The 23,093-nt window shown below is 31.7% G+C and overlaps 1 protein-coding gene and 1 long non-coding RNA gene across 2 annotated transcripts in view; one reads left to right on the plus strand and one right to left on the minus strand.

Annotated features, from left to right (window-relative positions):
- Positions 1-84: 84 nt before the first annotated feature.
- Dh31 (diuretic hormone class 2) lies at positions 85-22,067 on the minus strand. Its single transcript, XM_083034400.1, has 4 exons — positions 21,945-22,067; positions 4,691-4,782; positions 3,758-3,862; positions 85-3,090 (listed from the first exon to the last, which is right to left on the minus strand). The coding sequence occupies exons 2-4, from the start codon at positions 4,780-4,782 to the stop codon at positions 2,958-2,960; spliced, it is 330 nt and encodes a 109-aa protein (XP_082890526.1). The 5' UTR covers positions 21,945-22,067; the 3' UTR covers positions 85-2,957.
- LOC145934121 (uncharacterized) overlaps positions 7,264-23,093 on the plus strand; it is a 112,576-nt gene continuing 96,746 nt past the window's right edge. Inside the window, exons 1-2 of the long non-coding RNA XR_014424996.1 lie at positions 7,264-7,565; positions 7,712-7,756. This is a non-coding gene — a long non-coding RNA (uncharacterized LOC145934121). The remainder of the gene's footprint in view (positions 7,566-7,711; positions 7,757-23,093) is intronic.

Below are 23,093 nucleotides of genomic sequence, written 5' to 3' on the forward strand. Positions count from 1 at the left end.
AAGTAGAGCGTGGGTCATATTTAGTCATTAAATATGCGAAGAAAAATGAGCGTGTCATCGGAATAAATAATGTTCGCGTATGGCTGGGTTAAAGTAGGTAACTTTTATTTACGATCAGTTGTTACTAGAGGCTCAATAAATCTCTTTATAATACACAGAAATGACGCAGGTCGACTTCACGCGCTTCGTTTCGGTGTCGGTGATAACCAAATGGGATTTCGCGATTAAGGGAACGAATCGCTTCGTCCCCGGACACACATTTATTTCTAGAATACTAATTTATCTATGAAACGAAATTTTTTCGCGTACATTGATCGAGTATACGATTGTTAAGAATTTGGAGCAACAGGATCTTAAGTTGCATGATGCCAAATGACAGAAATACCATTTATAATAACATTACGATTCGCTTCTAAATATTAAACCATTTGTTAGTTAATATTACTTTATAGATTATATAATAACGTATATTAATATTGAATAAAACATAATTCAGCTAAACCTTGGTGTGATTATTGTAAATAGTATATCTATATCGAACATATATCGCATCTATATCATTTTATTTTTGAGATAAACACGATAAACATTTCTATGCATTGTCAATTCTGCAAAGAAATATGGTCTAAGAATCTCATATGATGTATGAGTAATTTAACAAGTCGTTGCTCCAAGTCTTTCAATTATATCGCGTGTTATCATCGAGCGTGATTAACAGAATCGTATCGACAGTTACTGTGCGTTTTGGTTACCACCTGTTGACAGGAGTGCACAACCCAAATGTCAAAGTAAGAGACATATTTAATTTAAATCCAGATTAATCGAGTTGCGCATTAAACTTTGCTCTACTATATGTATTTTATTAGATTTAAATACATTGTTTCTAATATTTACGATTGCAAAATCTGTTTTAACGAATAATTAAAAATAATTGCACCGCAATTAAAGAATTCTTATTTTTTCAGAAAGTTAATTAATTCGATTAAATTGCAAAAATCTTAAATAATATTATATAATTATATATACAATTTTATATATGATAATTTTTGTAATATAATGCGCGAATATACATCAGAATATTAAAGACAAACATTTCGTCGTCAAACATTTTTGCTCCATTATATATTTTTTTAATTTTTTGATTGTACATTTTTTGTGCACTCCTGATGTACGGACTAAATCTAAGATAGTCTATAAGTCTATAACACGAAAAAGGACGAGGTTTTACTATCTCTATATTATGTTTTTATACGATTTCGTTTTATGCGAGCGCAGTGCATGTGCATCCAGTGCACATTGCATATTACATAGGCGTATATCAGATAGACGTTGGAGCTAGTAAAACAAAGTGACCTAAGTAATAAGGGTTCTCAAATTGTTCCACGCGACATGTCGCGAGAGTCGTAAAAATCATATAAAATAAAAAATACGATCGTTCAAAATTCACCACACGATGTTCTTTACACAACTCTGATCGTAAATTCTGAAATCGACGTTTTATCGACGAGGAATTCGCGCACCACGCGGATTTACTTGACGTTTCGTCGGAGCAAACGAAATTTGAGAACGCCCGATCTAACAAACGCAACATCAATTACGATTACCATAGTTTAAGTACAATAATTCTTTTTTACAAGAGACGGTAAGATATTAGAAAAGAAAAAAGAGCGAAAGGTCGAAAAGATTTAAGCGATCATACAAATATGGTATGAAAGTATAACGAAGCGAATGTTCGAAGCGCGGGAGAAAAATTATTCCGCGCGCGTGAAGGATTAAGGGAAAAACTCTCTCGCGCAATTTGTTCGAGGAAACGTAGGACGAACTCGTCGCAGTATACGATTTCAATTGCAGATAGTAATGACTAGGATAAATCCAGCCCGGAAGTGGAGCGTCATCGATTCGTGGACGCGCGACTCGAAGGAGCCTTGCTGTTGGATCAGCAAAATACTACGTCTACCCACTTCATTTACCTTACGTCACGGATAAGATTGCTAATCCGTATACGGCTCACGCATAATAAATAAATATAGAAAAAAAGAGAAAAACGCAAAAATGATAGGAGATGGTGAGGATGCTTGCAAGATGCTTTTGAGTTTTTGCTCGCCAATAAAAGAGAAAAAAATTTTAATCGTAAAAACTATCTGATCTTTATTTTAATTCATAAGATTATCGTAAAATCTTAATATTAATTACATAAATCCCTGCGTGAATAAATAATTTTGAATTGATTTAAATTAGTTTGTAAAAGTATTTAAAAACTATCTTTATTAATATTTAATTCTACTATTTTATTTTATTCTAGATTCATGTTCTGAGTTTATATATAATAAATAATCTTTTTGATGTGTCGGGGGCTTTGTGTCCATTATATAATTTGAAAAATATATATACATAATAATATATACACAAAGAGAGAAAGATATACTCTTTTTTACTTCTGTTAATTTTAGATGAAAGCATCCTCGCCAGGCAATGCATATTATCACACATTTGTTTCTAAAAAAAAATATAAAGCAGAGAATAATTTGCAATTTAACAATGTAACAGACAAGAATGGCCAGTGGTACAGTAAGATGGAGGAGTGTACAAAGTTTTAGATGCGAGGGTTAAAGAGAGATGAAAAACTGAAAAAAATTTGTCAACATCAATCGTTAATTCACTATTATTGTAATCTTTTACTCATAACGAACTTATACTATTTACTCTGAAGAGATGGACACGCGTACATGTTTATGCACATTCTAATAAGATTTATTTAGGGAAAGAGCAGGAGTAATTAATAGAGAGGATTTAAATGCATGCTCATTCAGTCACGCCACTGGCAACGGCGATTTCGAGATCGGCGGCGGTTCAAGCTCGAGATAGAGACATAGTGGAAGAGTCGAATCGAAAGTGACATTATTACGGATAGTTGTTACGGATAATAATCTCTCTGCATCAGCGATCGTGTCTGCGATCTACGCCTGTTCCGAGCGACGCCTTCGTCCGGGACCACCGGCGTAGTTCGCCGCCGCGAGTCCCATCAAATGTTTCGCTGCTTGAGAACCGCTAAAGCCACGACTGAGACCCAGATCCAATCCTCGTTTGCTGCTGCAGACGTACGATTCGATACTTATTACGTTTTTGAATTTATTTGAATCGATCATCTTGGATATTGCTTCGAAATACATTTACGCTTCTCGAGAAATATAAAAGGCATGCGGTAAAATTAATATAAATGTCACTTGATCCCTTTTATTTCTCTTATATCAGTGATGAACAATCTCTTCCATATACAAATACACTTTGACATATAAAAAGGCACGTACAATGGAAATACATTATTGACATTTTTAAAATAAAGCCCTTTCTATATAAAATAAATGATTCATTTATAATTGATGGAATTAATGTAAAATATAACGCTTTTAATGTAAAAGCTGCCGTGAATATGACGATACAAAAAATATTAGCAAAAAAAATATTATTCTAAATATAATATAAAACATTGGTTTGAAGCATTTAATGATTAGATTTTAAAATAATTTCTCTATCAAAATTTAATTTGAAGCTGTCATTGTTGAATATTTTTTTAATAACTTTTTTTTTGCAACTTAGTATCCCAAGAATCATTAACAAAAGTAACACATACAACATATATGTGTGTGTGTGTGTGTGTGTGTATAGATATAATTAAAAATTTTACAACTAATTTCATGCTAGGCATATAAAATAGATTATTTTAACATTAAGATTACGTTATAACACGTTATCTTACTTTTCCATTTCGGGGCGGTTCATGACGGTGCGACTTAAACGAGACAGTATCTCTAGAAATTCGTCTCGGTCCATGTCATCCTGCTGATCCCAGTAACTTTCATGGCTGCGTGCGTAAAATTAAATCGATCGGCTACTTCGATTGTGGAAATCACGTGTAGCGACAGGCTTAGTATTACACGCGTAAAAAACGCACAAAGAATTTAAATTAGAAACTGACCGGAGACTTAAAGTCATTAAAATGAGGTTGTAAAATACACAAGAAAGCGCCTCGAAAATTATAAATTAAACAGTAAAAAGGCAGCTGACAAATATAATACAGGGACGGTGTTAATATAGATACGCCAACATGTAATTCAAAATTATCAATCGTGATTGTCCGAAATGTCATTCGGCAAGTCACTTTCTGGCAGTTACTGGGATTTCTTTTTATGGGCTAGCATGTCGTCAAATGGAACTGGGTTAAACTGTTCGAAGCGGATTTCTATTCTTGTCCAATATATTCGTTTAATTGTAAATACGCGCTCGGAGCAATCGTGCAATTTGCATTTTTTGATACTCTATGAATATATTTAAAAATTATTTTTACGTATCGCGATCTCTTGCATAACCTGTTAAATCTGTGTTGTGTAGTTCAAAATTTTACTGACTTTTACTGACTTTTCCTGAGTTTTATTGACTTTTTATTTTTTTACCAATAATTAAATTAAACTCATTTTCCTATAATAGAAAACGTCTCTTTAAAAAGAATTTGAAAGAAAAAAGAAGAAAATCTGTCGCGGACAGGTACATAGATTCTGATATTTATCTATATAGTTTCGTTTATCTTTACTTTGTTGATGCTTTGATAATACTTATTAGTATGTCTTCCTCTTGAGTTTCCTCTTTTCGATTTATCATTTAATCTTTTGTAAGAGAATGGGATTTACTATACCTGTGCGGTATTGCATCGACTGAGAGACTCGAAATTGCGACGACAATCACAAACGCCAGCAATGTGCACAAGACAGTCATCTTAGGCTGCATCTAAAATCAATTAATTGCACATATACATAGTTTTAATAATTAATTTTATATATATAAAGATCGAATCACATGATCTTATTATAGAAGCTTGAACGGTGAATAAGTATAGAATGATAATTCATAGCATTGTCAGTACTACGCGATTTTCTGTCAAATAATCTAGATATTCATAAGTTTATAGCTTATATTTATACATATATGAATACTATTAATATATTTTTCATTTAATTTAACATTTAAATACACGTTTTCCACATTAGACTAAGAACTCAGGCGTATTTAGCGTTAAATATGGTGCTAAATAAGATTAGGTTGTGAATATAGATCGATATGTTTATATGTATTTCTCGCACAATAATCCCGCCATATATTTATCGTTCTGCTATTAGGCCACTCTTCTCTTACGTTTAATGGAGAATTATGTACCACGATTTCAACGTATATACGCTTCGCCGTACATACGCTTGTGGATTAAAGGGTAGTAAACCCCGGGAGAGAAACGTTTCTGATTATACGAGCAACTCGCTACCATCTCACATACTGCAGCAAGGGATTGAGTGCCAAATAGCAGTCTCGAAGTACTCGCTCAGGGCAAGCATTTCATCTTTACCGTGAGATTCTAATTTGACGGAGAGAAATTCTCAGTCTCAAGTAAATTTTCATCTTCGACTTGCGAATACACAACGGCGCAATTGCAAATATTGCATTGTTTATGGCAACTTGCGAAGAGCAGAGCAAATAAAACAGTGTCTTGAAAAACATTAAAGCTTTTATTCAAGACTGATGCAGTTCCATATACTCCAACAGAGTTGCAGTTTTCAAATATATTGTTTCTCGATATATTTTTTTTATGATAGGATAGAAAATTTAAATGCATTCTATTGAAACAAATTTATTTTTATCAAATCCATTTCGTGATAGCTCGTTTTATAATCATACACATGTAACATATGATTCACGTTGATCCCAGCTTCCATAAACCATAGTCACTATCATAAAAAAAAATGTCTATCTAATACAAGCTAGAAATTAATTCGATCGTATGTTTTCAAAATCAAAATTTTCAGATTTAAATTATCGCGCTTTTATCGCGTCTTTGTAAGAAATCACGGTTGAACGATAGCCTTCGTTTACTTAGCATTTATTTTAATCGAACAACGCGAATATTGTTCTCGAAACTATCGTTCATATCTTACCAAGCATCCTTCAAGATGCAGAAAGTTGGATGAAACGCTTAGTAAGGCGAAGGGGGTGAGATCGCAGGGCTGGTTGAAGGCGTGAAAGATGAAACAATGGCTTCTGTGATATATATGGAGAAAAGTTGGCGCGTTCTCGGCTAACAAACTATTCAACTCGCGACCCACGAAGAACATCTTGCCATCGTTTGACGACAGTAATGTACAGGCAGAATCGTTCTGCAGTTAAACAGTGCGTTCAAGTAACAGTGGCATTATAGCAATGGATTTAAAACTGTTGCGTGAGTCCTAAATGTGGAACGATTTTTAGTTCTGTGATATATTTATAATGTATTTATATATATAATATGCTTTCTCGCGTTGCTCTATTAAAACAATATTAAATGGCAAAGAAAGAGAATGGATCATTATTTGATTTCGCGAAGTTGTAAATAATCTTCAAAGTGCTTTATACACAATTCCGTGTAATTTATAATCTCTAACTCTGAATAAAACGACGAAGTTTAAATATTATATGATATATAGTTAAATTTGTTATTTTTCCTTTTTGTTATTTTTATCTATACATTTCGCTTATTTTATCCTTTTTTTCTTGTTGATGTTTGTTCAATTAGTATTTTATTGCGGTATAATCACAACTCGCTTTGAACAGTGTCTGCAGTATGGATGGATAATTGGATCCACCGTTCGAAATAATTGATGGCCACAGACCGTTATTTCATATATGCGTATTTATTTTCACCCGCGAATGAAATGACACGTTTATGGCTCTGTATTATGGGATTTCTGTTCCTTTTTGATTATAGTAGAACAACATAAGCGCGCTACGCGCGCACTATTCTTCGGTTTTATGTTAAAAAGAATGTTTAAAAAAAAAATAATATAAAGTTTATTTAAATTCGATTAATATTTTTTCACAGAAATTAGCTAATTAAAGCGTTAATTTGCTAATTAAATTTTAAAATAATAACATGGTAAAAAAATTAAAATAGTAATATGTTGTAAAAATAATATGTTATATCTTATTCTTGATTAATATTTTTTGACAGAAATCAGCTGATAACTGTCAAAAATATTATAACATATTATTTCAAACATATTATTATTTTAATTTTTATAACATACTATTTTAAAAATTAATTAGCAAATTAACGCTTTAATCAGCTGATTTATGTTAAAAAATATTAATGAAGCAAAAATTTGTTAATTAAATTTTAAAATAATATGTCATAAAAATTAAAATAGTAATATTTTATTTTATTTTATTTTATTTGTTACAGGTAGCATTGCTGATAAGCTGCACGCGAGTTTGACTGCGAGATTTTCGAGTGTCGAACGGACGTTGATTCGTGCGATTACAGTTTTCGCATCGTTTTTTCTCATTGCAAGTGCAATGCGCGAAATACGCGTGTGTCTCACGCGTCGCGTCGGGAGTGCCGTGTAAAGTTTCGCGCATCGGGAGTGCCGTGTAAAGTGTCGGGCGATCGTAATTATTCGTGTTTTCGCGAGTGTCGTGAGTGCTACCATGGACCAAGAGAGGAGGAGGAGGCCTGGAGAGGCATCAGGCGGCAGCGAGGCAACTGTGAGGTATGCAAAATATCTAAAAACATTTTTTTCTAAACTGCATTGTGATATTCGATCGTTTCCAGACTTTCAAAACACCCTGTACACACACATACACCCCCCTCCCCACACACACATGTATATACATAATTTGAATATTTTGTTTTCAGATCAATGTGTGTGCTGTGTACTACAACTCGGCTTGCACGTCTCCGGTGAGTGAGAAATTGTTTATTACTTAACATGCCTTTTCTTAGAAATTATTAATCGAAATTAATTATATTATATCTGTTGCAATTAATGCAAGAATAGCTTCGCACCGTTTTATTATTTTGTGCGAGATTTTGTCAAAAAATTGATAAAGAAAGTCTTTTTTGTAAATCTGTATTTCTTACAAATTGTTTTGAAAAATTTCTGAAAGCTATTCTTGTTGAGAGAGATCTTTCTTTCTTTGCATTGTAGAAAAAAATTAATCTATTTATTTAAAATTGTACGATATATTTTTTTATAATTGTTCGTAATATTTTTTTACTACACGGATTTTCGTGCGTTTCTGTTTTATATACAAATAATATTGAAGATAAACAGAAAACAAGAATTTATTCTATATAGAATTAACGTTCCAAGAGAACGTTTAAAATTCACATTTAATTTACTCCAGTTGCCATTAATGCGAATTAAACAACTCTGGCGCCGTCGTCTTCACTTTACTGTGTTCGAGAGAAGTCGCGAGCTATAAATCTGTGTAATTTCGTCGAATTTATCGTCCCCGGCTTACTTAAACGTAACCGCGCGCCGAACGAGATGGGCGGGATAAATCAAATCATATCTTAAAAAAAGCTACGTGGCAACGTAAGGGCATGCTAAGTATAGCGCGCGCGGTTAATATCGTTAACGTCCGATAAAAATTTATTTCCCTAGAAAACACGTTCCCGATAATTGTTCCCGGTAGTGCCGCGGCGAATCTAATAACGCGATAATCGAGTTTCGATCCGGAGACTGTAGTTGTCGATTTTTCAACCTTGAGATCTTAGTCGTTTTTCTTGTTTCCGTTCACACTGAAGAGCTTTCATTTTTTTTTTAAAGTGAGTATTAAATGTTACTCGAAATTTGCCAAAAAATAATTTTCTCACCATCAAGACGCGTATCAATCTTTACGATGTTATAAAATTCGCAGATGTATTCCTTGTCCAACTTGAAATGTTCCTTAAAGAAAATCCTCAAAGAATATCTGACGTCATTCTTTTCTCATTTCTCGATTTTCTTTTTAATTTTTTTCCTATTTTTTCCTATTTGTGTATAATAATACTCTATTCAGTATTATTGCATCTGCGTAAAAATTATAAATGATAAATCGGTAGTCTTAACTGTGTCATAAAAGATAAAAGAAAAATATTATCCTCTCTGGAGTAAAAAGAAGTAGTAATTAAAGAAAAAAAAAGAACCGCGTAAATGTGTCATATCTACGCGATTAATTGTACAATTATATCGCGATCCACAATTATCTCATCTTTAATTTGTTGCTTCACGTTAATTTTATTATTAAACTTTTTTTTTTATTTTTTATTTTAAGACAAAATGTACCATGATAACGCAAATGCATTCTATACAAATTCTTTTTCTCACATGATATTGATATTATCTTACCATTTTCTAAATCGATTCAATCATGCTGTCGCGACTATTGATTTTCGAACACTATCGATGATAGTCTCTCTTTTTGTTATTTGTACATTGTGCGTGATACTGTACGGATGATAGTCCTATAAAATCCATGCACCCAGGGCTGATAAGAGCCATGCATGAGCAGATTCGAATGATGGCTGATCGCATATCGCGAACGCTACTTTGAGTGATATTTATGGAATCCCAAGCGACATCGAATTTAACCGAACACGTAGACGATAAAGCGTTGCACTAACCATTTTAGGATTCTCCATTGCGTGGGAACAGTTTTATCATAAATCCAATAAGATCTACATACATATATATACATCACATTTCTCCTTTTGCACAAAATATTTTACGTTCGCACAAAAATTTCATAATTATATTTATCATATTTACAAGCTCTGTCATATTTTTTTATATTGTTTATTTAATTTTTTATTAAGATAATTTAATCTAGGATAATTTAATTTAGGATTAAATTATGCAAAAGTCGCACATCCGCAATTTCGAGACGAAAACTTTAACTTTTGCCGATATGTATGTGTCAGTCGCGTCTTTTTCATATGAAATGTTTTCATACGCGCGATAAAGCAACAACTAATACAACCGAGCCCGATTCCGCAATACATTGTTCGCTGTTGCAACTTCACCGTCATTGTAGATGTATTTATATGCATTTTGTAGTTATCGCAGTGGTGTGTCGCGTACTATAGTGCACTTGTTCTACAAGAATACGTAAATAAAACGTAGATGCGATTTGCTAAACAATAGTGTGACGCACAATATCCGTCGTTGTTGACGACCACGGTTAATCTTGCAAAAATTGAGTTGTAAGAGCATTTACGCGAGTCAATATGATGAAGAGATTGCATTGTTTAATTAAACCCGTTTTCGAGGAATTACGCTTTGGAATTCATCGACGTATAATCTTATACAGAGCATCCCAGAATAATTGCTCTTTTTTTGATGATATAAAACGATGTTATTCCATTATGTAAAGCGATGTTGTCCTCTAAATAAAAAATTTATATTTTATTTTATCTGCTAAAAAGTTATATAAATTTTTTCATTCAATATTTATTCAAACGCAAGACTGGCTACCATTTCTCATTAAAGAAAAATAGACTAGTATATCGTCGAAGAATTTTCTATAATTACAAGCAACGGAATAATTCATAGGATAATCTACAGATAGATTTTTTCATCGAAAAGAAAATGAGTAAATATGGTTAATTGTGAGTAAATACGACGAGCTTGATCGACAAATCGATTCTGGTTATACTCATATGTTGTCCGATAGTGAGAGGTAATCTACAGTAATGTTGACATATTATACCTTTATCGGTATATTAATGCCTTTTACCATAATAATAATTATTATGTAGCTATATAAATGCAAATTAACTTAACAAACCAATTATTTGGTTTAACTATTATAAATGAATAACATCGGTTTATATAAATATATAATGCATATTACGCACATATTGTTATTCATATATATTATATGAAGAGCTGAATGAAGAAGAATGCAATAATTTACAAAATATGTCACACATAAATTATTCCATTTTCAAATAATTCAAATCAATCTACACAAATGCGTGAGTTAAAAATATAATAATTATGTTAAACGTTTGCGTTTGCATTTGCGATTGTTGATCCGTACATCTTTGTTGACATTTCTTCGACCAAGATAAATCCAACAGTAACCTAACAAATTTCATTATCATATCCGTTCTTGCGGAACGAAGCTGAATAAACACATGATATGCTTTTAATCTTAATTGCAATGATGAATTTTGCAATAATTTTAAAATCAATTTTTTTAAAAAGATGTTTTTTAAATATACATATTAATTCTTTTATACGAAAAAGTCAGTTTTAAAAACTCATCAGGGTCTATAATTTAAAATACAAGCAGGAATTTTTGGACACTCGATATGCATTATTATACGATAAATGATACATTATGTGATACGTATGCTCATTCGTGTATTTCGCATCGGGAAAATTGAATCTTCGGGGCAAATCATGAATTATAAGAATGGATGTGAGACCAGGCTAGATAGGTCCTCCAGGTTTTTCCAATAACGGGTTTAGCGCGTTTTTACGAGCAGCTCGACGGTCAATACAACTACGCGAACGAGCAACGAGTGATGCTTTTATGGGAATATTTGTCTGACTGTCATCTGTCTAAAAAAAATAGAGAAGGGTTCCGTAATGTCTCGATACCATTCCGGCTTCGTTTATGGCTTATCACGATTTTATGAGATCATTGTGGTTAATAAAGTTTCAGCTTTGGCATATTCTTAACATCGTCTTTTCCGTCTCACGATAAGGAACGTGGGATTGAGAAATACATAGAGCAATTATCGGGATTTTCGGTAAATGTGAGTTCTTTAAAAATTCGTGTCGAGTAATATGTTGAACTTTGAGAATTTTGGCAAACAAATTATGTTGTCTTTTGCTCTTCAAAATTGACATTACTAAATCACAGTTAAAATCTCATGGATTCATTCCAAAATGTATGCGGTTTGGCACATTGAACAATTGCGTTTCAAACGATAAACATACTAACTTATATAACGTACGAATTTATTGCCGGATTGCAATCGTTATGCGTGTATTATGTAAATTCTACACTTTTATCACACTGTCTATATACGGAAAATTTATACAACTAGTAGTTGCTGTTGTATTGTAAATTATAAATCAGCTTTTCTAAAAAGCATCATTTGAATTAATAAAACATCTATGTAGAATAAAAGCGCTACTTTATATATACAGAGCAAGAGCATCATATTTATCGCTTTCGCTCTGTTTTCGTTGTTATGAAATAAAAATTTCCTGAGTCATGCTAAAAAAGAGGTTCATGATCTTGCAAGAAGTTTTCGCTTCACTTTTTCGCGGAAAAGTGTGCTCCGCATTCGGATATAAATGTCCATTTCCATTATTTTCTATTCGAGTTAACGGCAGCGCACTTTTATTGTCAGAATTTACGATAAAATATTTCTTATAATTGATCAATCATTATAATGAAATTTGTGTTACAACTGACAATTATTTACAACTAGTTTAAATTTCGGTTAGCAGAACCAAAAATATGTTAATTCCGCGACAAGAGAAATGAAAAAGAATATCATCATTTTCGTTTATGTAAACTGAAGTGTTATTCGTTTTCTAGTCTCCGCTTAGAACATTCAATACTTCATCTTGCTTTGAAAGTTTGCTAGACTTTAATGGAAAAGTGAATGAGAGATAATCAAGTAGAATTGTAGATGTAATTAAAAGCTGTATTATATTTATCTCTTTCGTCTTTCCAACGTCGCTTAGGATGACTTCAATCTGCGAAAATAAACTTTTACAAGGTACAATTCATTGGTGACATGTGCTAATGACAACATGCTTTGCACTGAATTTAATTTTAATATAGTTTTGTCGCGAAAGCACGTTTCTAAACTTTATGATTCAAGATATTGACATGCGATTTATTGATACGATAGCCATGCGTTGTAACTTTCGGGTCGAAATGAAAATGATTTCGCGACATTACATGAATCCTGAGAATACTTGACTTCGTACTTCACTTAGACAAGTAAACTTAGCAACAATTGAAGATTCAGCGCACGTCCGACGATCAAAAGCAATGTTTTTCCTCTTGAGAAAATAGCAAATATTATTTCAAAAATTTTACGTAGCTCGGAAAGATCTTCTATTGACCTTCTCGGTGTGCGCATATTATTTTCGATCTTCTCCGAGATATTTACATTTCTCCACTGGAAAGAATATTATTCTGATGTATCAAAAGAGTTAAAATGCGCGCGATATAAAGAGTATCTCTTTCTCTATAAGTTAATAAGTTCGTATTATTTATAAAAAATTGAATTATATAAAAATTATATAAAAGTTAAAATTATATACTATTTTTTATGTATACAATATATATATATATATATATATATATACATATATATATATATAAAATACACACACATAAAATATTTAAAAGCATACGAGGAGATAAAATTCCTTGAAAGATTAAAGGGTTAAAAACGATGTCGGACATGCTTGCTAACACCGGGACCGTAATGCATTTCATGTATGCATATAGCAGCGGAATTCTTCAACGTGGTGGAATTTCGTCAATCCTTCATTTTGCTAGTATCGCGGATGAAACGCCTTTGTTTCGGAAAAGTCCTTTTTCCCGCCGTTCGTCATTGCTGCCATTGTTATCGTAGTTGTCTATCCGCGGTTTTAGTCTCTTTGAGAATTTTACGCGGCGCGAATGAGCATGTGTATTTTCTGCGCAATTTAGATATGCGACTATGAAATTTCATCACACGTAAATTCAATAAAAAACCATATCAAAACGAAACAAACCAAAGCAAAACAAATCGAAGCAAAATAAATTTTTTTCAGACATTTTATAATCGAAACTTATAGTCGTGAAATTTATTTATGTAAAAAAACTGGGTTTGTATTTCTCTGAATAAAAAATATTATGTATATATATGTATGTATACAATACAATATATATATATATATATATATATTTATTTATTTATTTTACAATTAGTTTAATATGATATTATGGAATTCTTTATAATAACTTCAATTTATAATTTATAATTAGAGACGTGTAACGTGTAACATAATGTCATATCCAATATTATCTCTCTCTCTCAGAAAACGAATAGGACCTATGGACGAAATGAACTCATGTATGTACATGACTTGATAGAACTCCCGTCGCTATGTTCTTCTCGTATATCTGAATGATGTATCGTTTCCTTGACATTTATATATTAGTCGTTGCTTATACGTAGTACTTGATCGAAATTCGCTATGAGAAGATACGTCGTGCGCAAATTAAATTAATTCATCATAAAGCTTCATCCAAGAAAACTTCGACAACTGATTAAACAGTCCATTACATTTTATAATGGCACCGACTTAAGATCAAAGTATAAGAACTATATTACTTTAATTAAAATTTTCATTATCAACTTGACTGCAAAATATAAATAATGTAGCTACATCAATGGTTATTGCAATTAGTGATTTATAATTATAATTATTGATTAATTTTTGCAATTATAAACGGATATTATTATAATATGCAAGGTTAAAGTAATATCATCAGTGACGATTAAATTATCAAGCGTTAATCAAAAAATGATTACAATTTTGATTGTGATTGATTCAATAAATTAGCAGAATTTTAATAAAATATTGGAAAGCTGTATTATAAAATCTATTTATTAATTATTAATTAAATACAAATAGCAAACTTTAAATTATTTCTGTGTATAGAATAAATTTTGTTATGACCGAAAGGTGATAACGCTATTACGCCAAGTTAAAGCTTGTAAAGAAAATTACCATTCTCGCTGTAATCTTGTGGTGATCTAACTTTAAGTACTCGAGAGATTTGGCAGACTGTATACACATGGTGCGCTCAGCTATTATGCACATAAAGTCGAGGCATGTATATTGCGATAGATACGCAACACTTTGCAAGTTTTATACCAAAATTGCGAGCTTAAATCAGATCAACTTCATAGCCTGGACTTGTTGGATGATGATTTTTTAAAAGTAAACTCGTGATATATTAATTGAGCTAGATGGGCACATAGACTTGAAATATACATATATAAATAACGCGCACTTATAAACACTAATATAAGAAACAATATATTTTAAATAAATTATTTTTGAAATCTGATTTTCAATGTTCTAATTTATCATAATCGCATTTTATTTCACATATTTTACTTTATGTTTTAAATAAAATTAAAAAAGCAGTTTCTTTAAAAAAATAAGTAATTGTAGATCTTATACTTTGTAGGCCATTACATATTGTATATTTGTACATTGATTTAATAGTGTATTTGCAATATATTGCACGCGAATAATGAATCTATATCGTGATGAAGCTATATCGTGAAAACTTACTTAAAATATTACCGCATCATGCTAGTAACTTATTTAGAGACATTTCACATGCTTATCGTTTTTATAACATTACATATTACAACTCTATAATTAATTAAATTGGAATTAAATGACAGTTTGTGTCATATAATAGTTTTTAAATATTTAATCTTAGTTAATAGCTAATCTCTTCTTTTTGCCTCTTTATGGTAATTTAGATCATATCCTTGATCATTATTGTCAATTGCAAAATTTCTGTTTTATTAACATCGATAAATACGACCGAAATTATATTCGAAGATGTTAAATATATTTGGAAACCACGCACCCTTTATATTTAAACACAGCGAGCTTATTCAAGATAATCAGATATGCTTGTATTTCACGCACATTTCGAGATATAATATGTTCAACATTAAAATTAAATTTCAGCTTTACATTTTGTTAAATCGCTCATATTCTACCAATTTCATTTATTAACGAATATTGAGTTTCTATCGTTTCGCCTTGCAAAGAGAAATGTTAACAATACAATTATATACATAAAGCGATTAATTTGTTTCTCCATTGGAATGCGATTTATACATATCAAAATCTATTCATCTTAAAAAAAAATATAGAATAGTGTGAAAGTATTGAATCTTAATCTTGAGTATATTTATCCTCATAGAAATAGATTCCGGTCACGGGCCTATTTTTCCCCGGTTGTGCTATTTTTCATGGTATTACGTGTAAGCCTTGATTCTCACTGCTTCGACCTTTATTATTAAGAGGCTGCCCGTATCTTTTCGATCAAGAAGATAAACCGGCCTCCGTGTTTACTTTATGGTAACAATATCTCGATAGTGTTTTTCTTAGGAGAAAGCGACGTTTCGGCAATTTCGATTCTTATATTCGTCTTGCCTCGAGAAAATTTCTGCCGCGTTTCAATGCTTGTGTTACGTCAATGTTATATAGGATATCCATTTTATGGATGACAACCTCCTTTTACTTTCTAAGCAGATGATCTGCGCTAGAATACCAATTTTTCCATTAACTTCAAATTTAAAATTTTAAAATTAATCGCAAAGATATGAAAAGATCACGGGAAGGGATCAGGATTTAATCAAACTTATCATAGCCAAAGAAAAATCTCTAAAGTAAAGAATGATCATAGATGAAAAGGGTTGAAGATATCTCCTATAAACGGCACGCATAACGATCACCCCTATTAAATCGGTTATGTACGTTCTGACACGGATGCTCACTATGCTCACGTGCTATTCGCACTTACATATATTAAAAGCTACTGCTTTTCAGTTCACTGGAATTTCTACGGCTACCGCAGGCTGGCGAGTTTATATATAAATCAATGATTCTGTGCCACGCGGCTCGTGTTCAAAAGCTTAGTTCCCGCGAGAATTTTTGTTTCAATAAAGCAAAGCTTATGTCCGTGCTTTTAGTTGAAATATAATTAAAAAGGTTGATCTAAAAATGTTGCATAAATTCGGAGAATAGAATTGCTCAAAATACAATAAAAAACTTATGCTTCTTTTTCAAGTTTAATTATTATTGAACGAGCTTGTGTATATGTATTTTTTAATAAAATGTATTAATAATATATATCCAGATTTTTTAGAAGTTATTTTTATTGTTATTGTTATAGTGTCCAAAAAGTTAATGTGTTCGTGCGTGGTTTTTTTTTTTTGTGGTTTTACCGCGATTGATTTATTTCATTGCAACTATTTTCTTTTACCGCAATAAAACACAATTTTATTATTTTTTTACCATTTAAAATTAAATTGCGCGGTCTCAATTTTTATATGTTCTTTAAAAAAGACACATAAACTTTTAATCAAAATAGAATTTAATCTCAATAGAAATATATTGCCGCGAGTCCTGCTGTCGATTATATACGATTGACAATATATTTTCGCGTAGAAAATACGTCCCGCAATGTCGAAAAGCATGAAAAGAAGAAAATTAAATTAACGCATTTTGTAAATCAAAATGATATTCCACGTTAGTTATTCTACACGCATGGACGCCTTTAAAATTATTAAATTTTGAAATGAACATATGAAACATGTATCATATGTGTACATGTGTACGAATACTAATTTGAAGGTAAATACTTTAAACGGTTTACCACGGCGGGAGATATATCACGTTTACAGACAAGATATATCCTCTCACAGATTTCATTTCGTTAAACGCGAAAGTTAAATCGCGTTCCGGTTACGGATTGGGACTCGCTACCATCAAGAGTCCATTCATACGAAATTCACAGACGTACCGTTGCAAAATGACATTATTCGTCGCATCTCACCGACGTTTGGTGAGCAGAGCGCAATTTGTTTCCCGCCAGTTTATTCTAAAAAAAATACCGTCTTGTTTAAACATAGAAATACAAATAATTAGTATACAATCGTATACTATATTATTACATGGTCCGCTGATTATAATCAGACTTAACGATTATCTTAATATAGAATTTTCCTTATTTTATTTAACTCAACTTCAATTGTTTATTTTTATTATTTTTTTTTATTAATATATTTTTTATTATTTAAAAAATTTTTCCCGCATATTCTAAGAGACTTCGCACTTTTAACCTTTCTCTAATAATAATTTTTAAATAATAGGTACATGAAAAAGGGGAGAAAAAAAGAACATTTTTATTCCTAAACTTTTATTCTATTTTTCTCTCTGAGCTTTCAAGATCTCTAATTATATTAAAATAAATACGGCGTTATTATTATTAAGATTGTTAGACGTTATTAAAACCGTTAAAAAAATGTTAAGATATTTATATAAAAGATATATCTTGTAGAAAGTAACTAATTGCGATTAGGGTTTTCATTCCTCGCTTAGTTAGTTAAATGTCAGCAAAAGCGCGCTTAGATAACATTGCTGTTTTACTGCTAATTCCGGAGCCACTTCTTTTGCTCAAACAATTTCCTGCCGGCGCGGCGCCGCTGACCACAGTCGTTAATAGTTTCGCAAATACAACAAAACCCGTAGCCACTATCTAAAATCAACCGTAAAATATTTACTCACATTTCCGCGGGTAAACCGTAGTACATAAATATTTGATTATCGATTGTAACAATTACCGCAGCAAAATTCGATCTTTTCAATTTCATCCTTCTTATAGTATATAAGTCTTTTATTCTATTTTATAATCTCTCTTGTCCTTTTAAAATTTAATCAATGCCTTATGACGCACAGACTTACTTAAGTATGGAATTTTAAAATCGCAAAAAAAGCACAAGAATTTAAGTTTAAAAACCATTTCATCAAAAATGAACGCGGTTACACACACACATACATACATAATTTTTATGTTATATCTTTACGAAACTCATTTGCTGATCTTATCGAAAATTAATGAATGTAACCAAATTGTGTAACAAACAATATAAATAATAATTGTTATATAATCTGAAAATAATATATAGATAAAGAGATAAGCTCTTTTAATCAATTTGATTATTTAATTGCTCATGATTAATATTTCACGTTTAAAAAACGTTAGAAAAAATTTTCGCATATAGGAAATTGTTATATATTTCTAGGAAAACTTGTACAAAATTCAGCTTTTTCTCATAATGAATAAAGATATAATATATAAATGCAGAAGTGTGTGTGATAAATGCATTACCGGTTAATTCGCACCGGATGCCAAGCTTTTAGAAAGCAAAATAGCACAAATTTTCTTTGCTGTTTTGTTCTTTCACATTGCCAATGAAGCGATTTTTCGATTGGCAGAAAGAACGTTAATGCTTTTCGTAGTAGCATACACTCGTAAAAAGTTTTAGATGAAAACACGTAAAGCTGCGTGCCAATAAGTTTTTTACCATCTATATGCAAACACCATTTTTCGTGTCGCGAATTCATCTAAACTCCAACAAAATTAAAGAATCAAATTATAGACTCGCAAACTACTTTGTTTCCTGAGGATTTTTTTCAAATAATATATATATATATAATTCAATAAATTATTTCTTAAAAAACTTAACTATGCTAGTTTTTAAGCAAACAATTTAAAGATATAATCAGCTTAAGCAAGCAACAGTTGATTAATCAGACTTATTAATCGATTATGTGATAATTGAAGGGGAAATTACGAGGATACACATCACGGAATAATCCTACTGCGCACATAATTTCGCACGTTTGCTTGCGTCCGGGCTGTAATTAGATATTAATCGACTGCAAATTATCATAATGCGACCGCGATGCGGTTCCGACGCTTTCATGTTTTGTGTCCAAATAGGCGTCGGTTGTTCTTTTCGTACGCCAGCAATAGCGTTGCAGAATCACGTTTGGTTATTGCGGTGTACGCGCATCATCGAGTGCTTTATTTGTCAACAATTAATCCTTTTGCCGCTACAAGCTATTACATGCTCTTTCAACCGCGATCACGCTACGCTATAAGCGTGGAATGAATGTTGGTGACGATTGGTATTTTGCGGCGAAAACGCGCAATGATGTTCACAAGTCGAATTTTATGCAGGGTGTCCCGATATAACCAATTTTAATATTACCAAAAGTTTTCTTGATGTGAATTTAAGATCAATTTTTTCTTTCGAGAAAAGTCATAAGCTTGTATAAATTTTTTTATTCAAGTTTTTCACATTAAATGACAATAAAATCTTTCTTTCCCTCTTAATAATAAAAATTTGTATTATATCGTTTGCATTATAACCGTTGAAAAAGAATAAAATCCATTGGATTTTTAAATAAACAATGAATTTTTCTTATTTAATTCGATTGCTCTAGTGATATAGCTCATAAAAAATTCTTATAGATAGATTGGTTATCCATTATTTGATTAAAATAAAGTTTTTTCTTGCATCATCTCATTTCGTTTTTCCGACCAGCGCTCGAGGGTACATAGGCTTTTAAGCAAGAGAAACTTTTCGCGTTTCGCGATGGATTTACGAGGCCGATTTTATCGGACTTTGTGCAAATCCCATAATATGCTCACGGTTTAACAATTTAAATAATTTCTCCGTGTCACTTTTACGCAACATATGTCTTTGTACATCTTTTGTTTTATTATTACTCCGGAATTAACTTTGCGCTCGTATGTCGTTTCGTGCGACAACATAAATGGATTATTATTTCCTATTTTCGAAAAATATATTTTTATCCGTCATTGTTTGAAAAATTCTTATCGCTGTTAAGAGAAACGTAATATCTTTCTACAAAAAAGTAAGAAAATAGTATAAAAACTTGTTTAATATACTTCTGATATCTTTTTAATAACTTTATAATTAAAAATAAAACAATATAAAACAAATTCTTTAACCATTTTTCATATTATGTTGCATAAAATATTCCATAAAATATTTCAATAAAACTTTATTTTAAACTTTTTTTTTTTTTTTTTTTTTTTAGAAAATTATAATTAATTTTTGCTCCCCAATATCGAATAAAGTTAATTTCAGTTTTAAAAATAATAATATATCCCATTAATATTAGGAGAGTTTCCAATTATTCAGTATAACTTCTACCGTGTGATAAACAGCGAAAACTACTACTGTCTGAGATATCACAGGGTTTTACTACTGGGAGACGTAACGCCAAAAGTTTCTATTGGATAATCGCAAACTTATCTGATTGTTGACAGGGTATATCGGGTTGCGTGAATACGTGCAACTTATTATTCAGTTCAGTATAAAAGATTACTAGCATCAATGATACATTGCTCTAGCAGAACTATTTAATAGCTTCAAATATCTTTGGAATTATTCTGCGAACTAAATCTTTGTTAAAACTTTAATATTTCAAATAAACCTTTATTTTAACATGTTTTTTTTAGAAAATTATAATTAATTTTTGCTCCCCAATATCGAATAAAGTTTTAACAAAGATTTAGTTCGCAGAATAATTCCAAAGATATTAGCAGCTATTAAATAGTTCTGCTAGAGCAATATATCATTAATGATAGTAATCTTTTTTTTTAAACTGAATAATAAGTTGCACGTATTCACTCAATCCGATATACCCTGTCAACAATCAGATAAGTTTGCGATTATCCAATAGAAACTTTTGGCGTTACGTCTCCCAGTAGTAAAACCCTGTGATATCTCAGACACTAGTAGTTTTCGCTGTTTATCACACGGTAGAAGTTATACTGAATAATTGGAAACTCTCCTAATATTAATGGGATATATTATTATTTTTAAAACTGAAACTAACTTTATTCGATATTGGGGAGCAAAAATTAATTATAATTTTCTAAAAAAAAACATGTTTAAAATAAAGTTTTATTTGAAATATTTGACGGAATATTTTTTTTATGCAACATAATATAAAAAATGGTTAAAGAATTTGTTTTATATTGTTTTATTTTTAATTATAAAGTTATTAAAAAGATATCAGTAATCTATTAAACAAAATCATGTTTAAAATTAAGTTTTATTGAAAAAATATTGTGCTTGAAATTAAATGAAAAATAACATTCTATTCTATTAACCATTTATCAAAATATAATACGTAACACGTAAAATAATCTACATATTTAAATTATATATATGTGTAAATCTATACATATATAACTTTTTTAAAAAGATAAAATTATCTAACATTTATAATCATTTATAACGCAGAAATGCGTCGTGGTTTCAACACATTTTTCCGTAAAAAAATATTATTCTAACTTTTGATAAAAATCTATATGCAAAAAGACGCTGATGACACTTGCGGGACGTTTTTCTTGAAATGTCAAAGATTTTCTTACGCGAAAATGAGAGAGAAAGCGAAAGATAAACGAGAGATAAATGCATTTAGAAAATGAATGTGTACCTTGACGCTGATAAAAGCCAGGGAGCTGACAGAAGCGGGTCTACCGAGGAGTTTCTGCGGGGATGATAGTCTGGATGTTGTCCAGCGACGGTGAATACGATTCTGCGATGGCGAACCGTCCGCCGCGCGTTTATATAAGCCCCGCGCGACTTTGCGACTCGGCACCCTCATGCACGTCCCCACCCCCGGTACCGGTTCCCACCCTTGTCGCCGATCCGCCACCGAAGTATTCTCGTCCAATCACACGTACCCGTATACTACCGTCACGGTGTTCTTCCTGCTTCGTTTCTGTGGTTGCTCACGAATTTCGCGTGCGAACGCAAACTCGAATCTCGCATCTCGATTATCGACGCAGAGTCGCCGTCGCAGAGATTTTTGAGTATAGATATATTCCACAGGTGCTTGCCCCTGAAAACTTCCGAGGACTCATTCCTTTGATAAATTATCGGACTGACGGCGCTTCTTGTCGAGGAGGCGCCGATAGATTGCCAAATGGATCGTGCGACCGATATTTTTTTCACACACCATTATATACATTAAATTGAGTACACGTTTTCAATTAAAAGAGAAAAAGCACGTTATAATAAATAGATTTATTATTACGCTCCAAAGAAAATTCTCATTTCTTTAATTTAATGGAGATATAAATATTTGTTCAATGCAAATCAATATCTTTGCGTTTTCTCTAAGTAATCTCAATGTCAGTGTCCATAGTGGATTATCACGAGATACAATCCCCCCAAAATAGACTATGGTGGTCCACAACGAAAATCTCGTACTTTCATCTACGAAAGAGGGAGAGAGATAGAGATCAAACTACGATTTCGAATTTCAATCGTTACCTTTGAATATCTCTAAGTAATATTAGTTGGATTGCTTTAGAAACAGGATACCAGAAACACACACCAGCCGAAATGAAAGCGTGCAATTCCTCTCTCTAATCCGTCTGTTTCCGCATTGATAGATCTCGGTTAGTCTACGTAACATTTGGCAATCTGTTTTATGGATATAATTTGCTGCAGCAACGTTGCTTGCTGCAACGTGTATTGAGGTATTTGATACGTCGGAGATAATAGAACATACGCATTAGCTCAACGAAATCATTTTAAACTGTTTAGAGAAATATTGCCAGGGCGAATAATGATAATA

This window comes from Prenolepis imparis, unplaced genomic scaffold (assembly GCF_030444845.1).
Source record: "Prenolepis imparis isolate NDT839.2.m4 unplaced genomic scaffold, iyPreImpa1.0 SCAF_3, whole genome shotgun sequence".
NCBI lineage: Eukaryota > Metazoa > Arthropoda > Insecta > Hymenoptera > Formicidae > Prenolepis > Prenolepis imparis.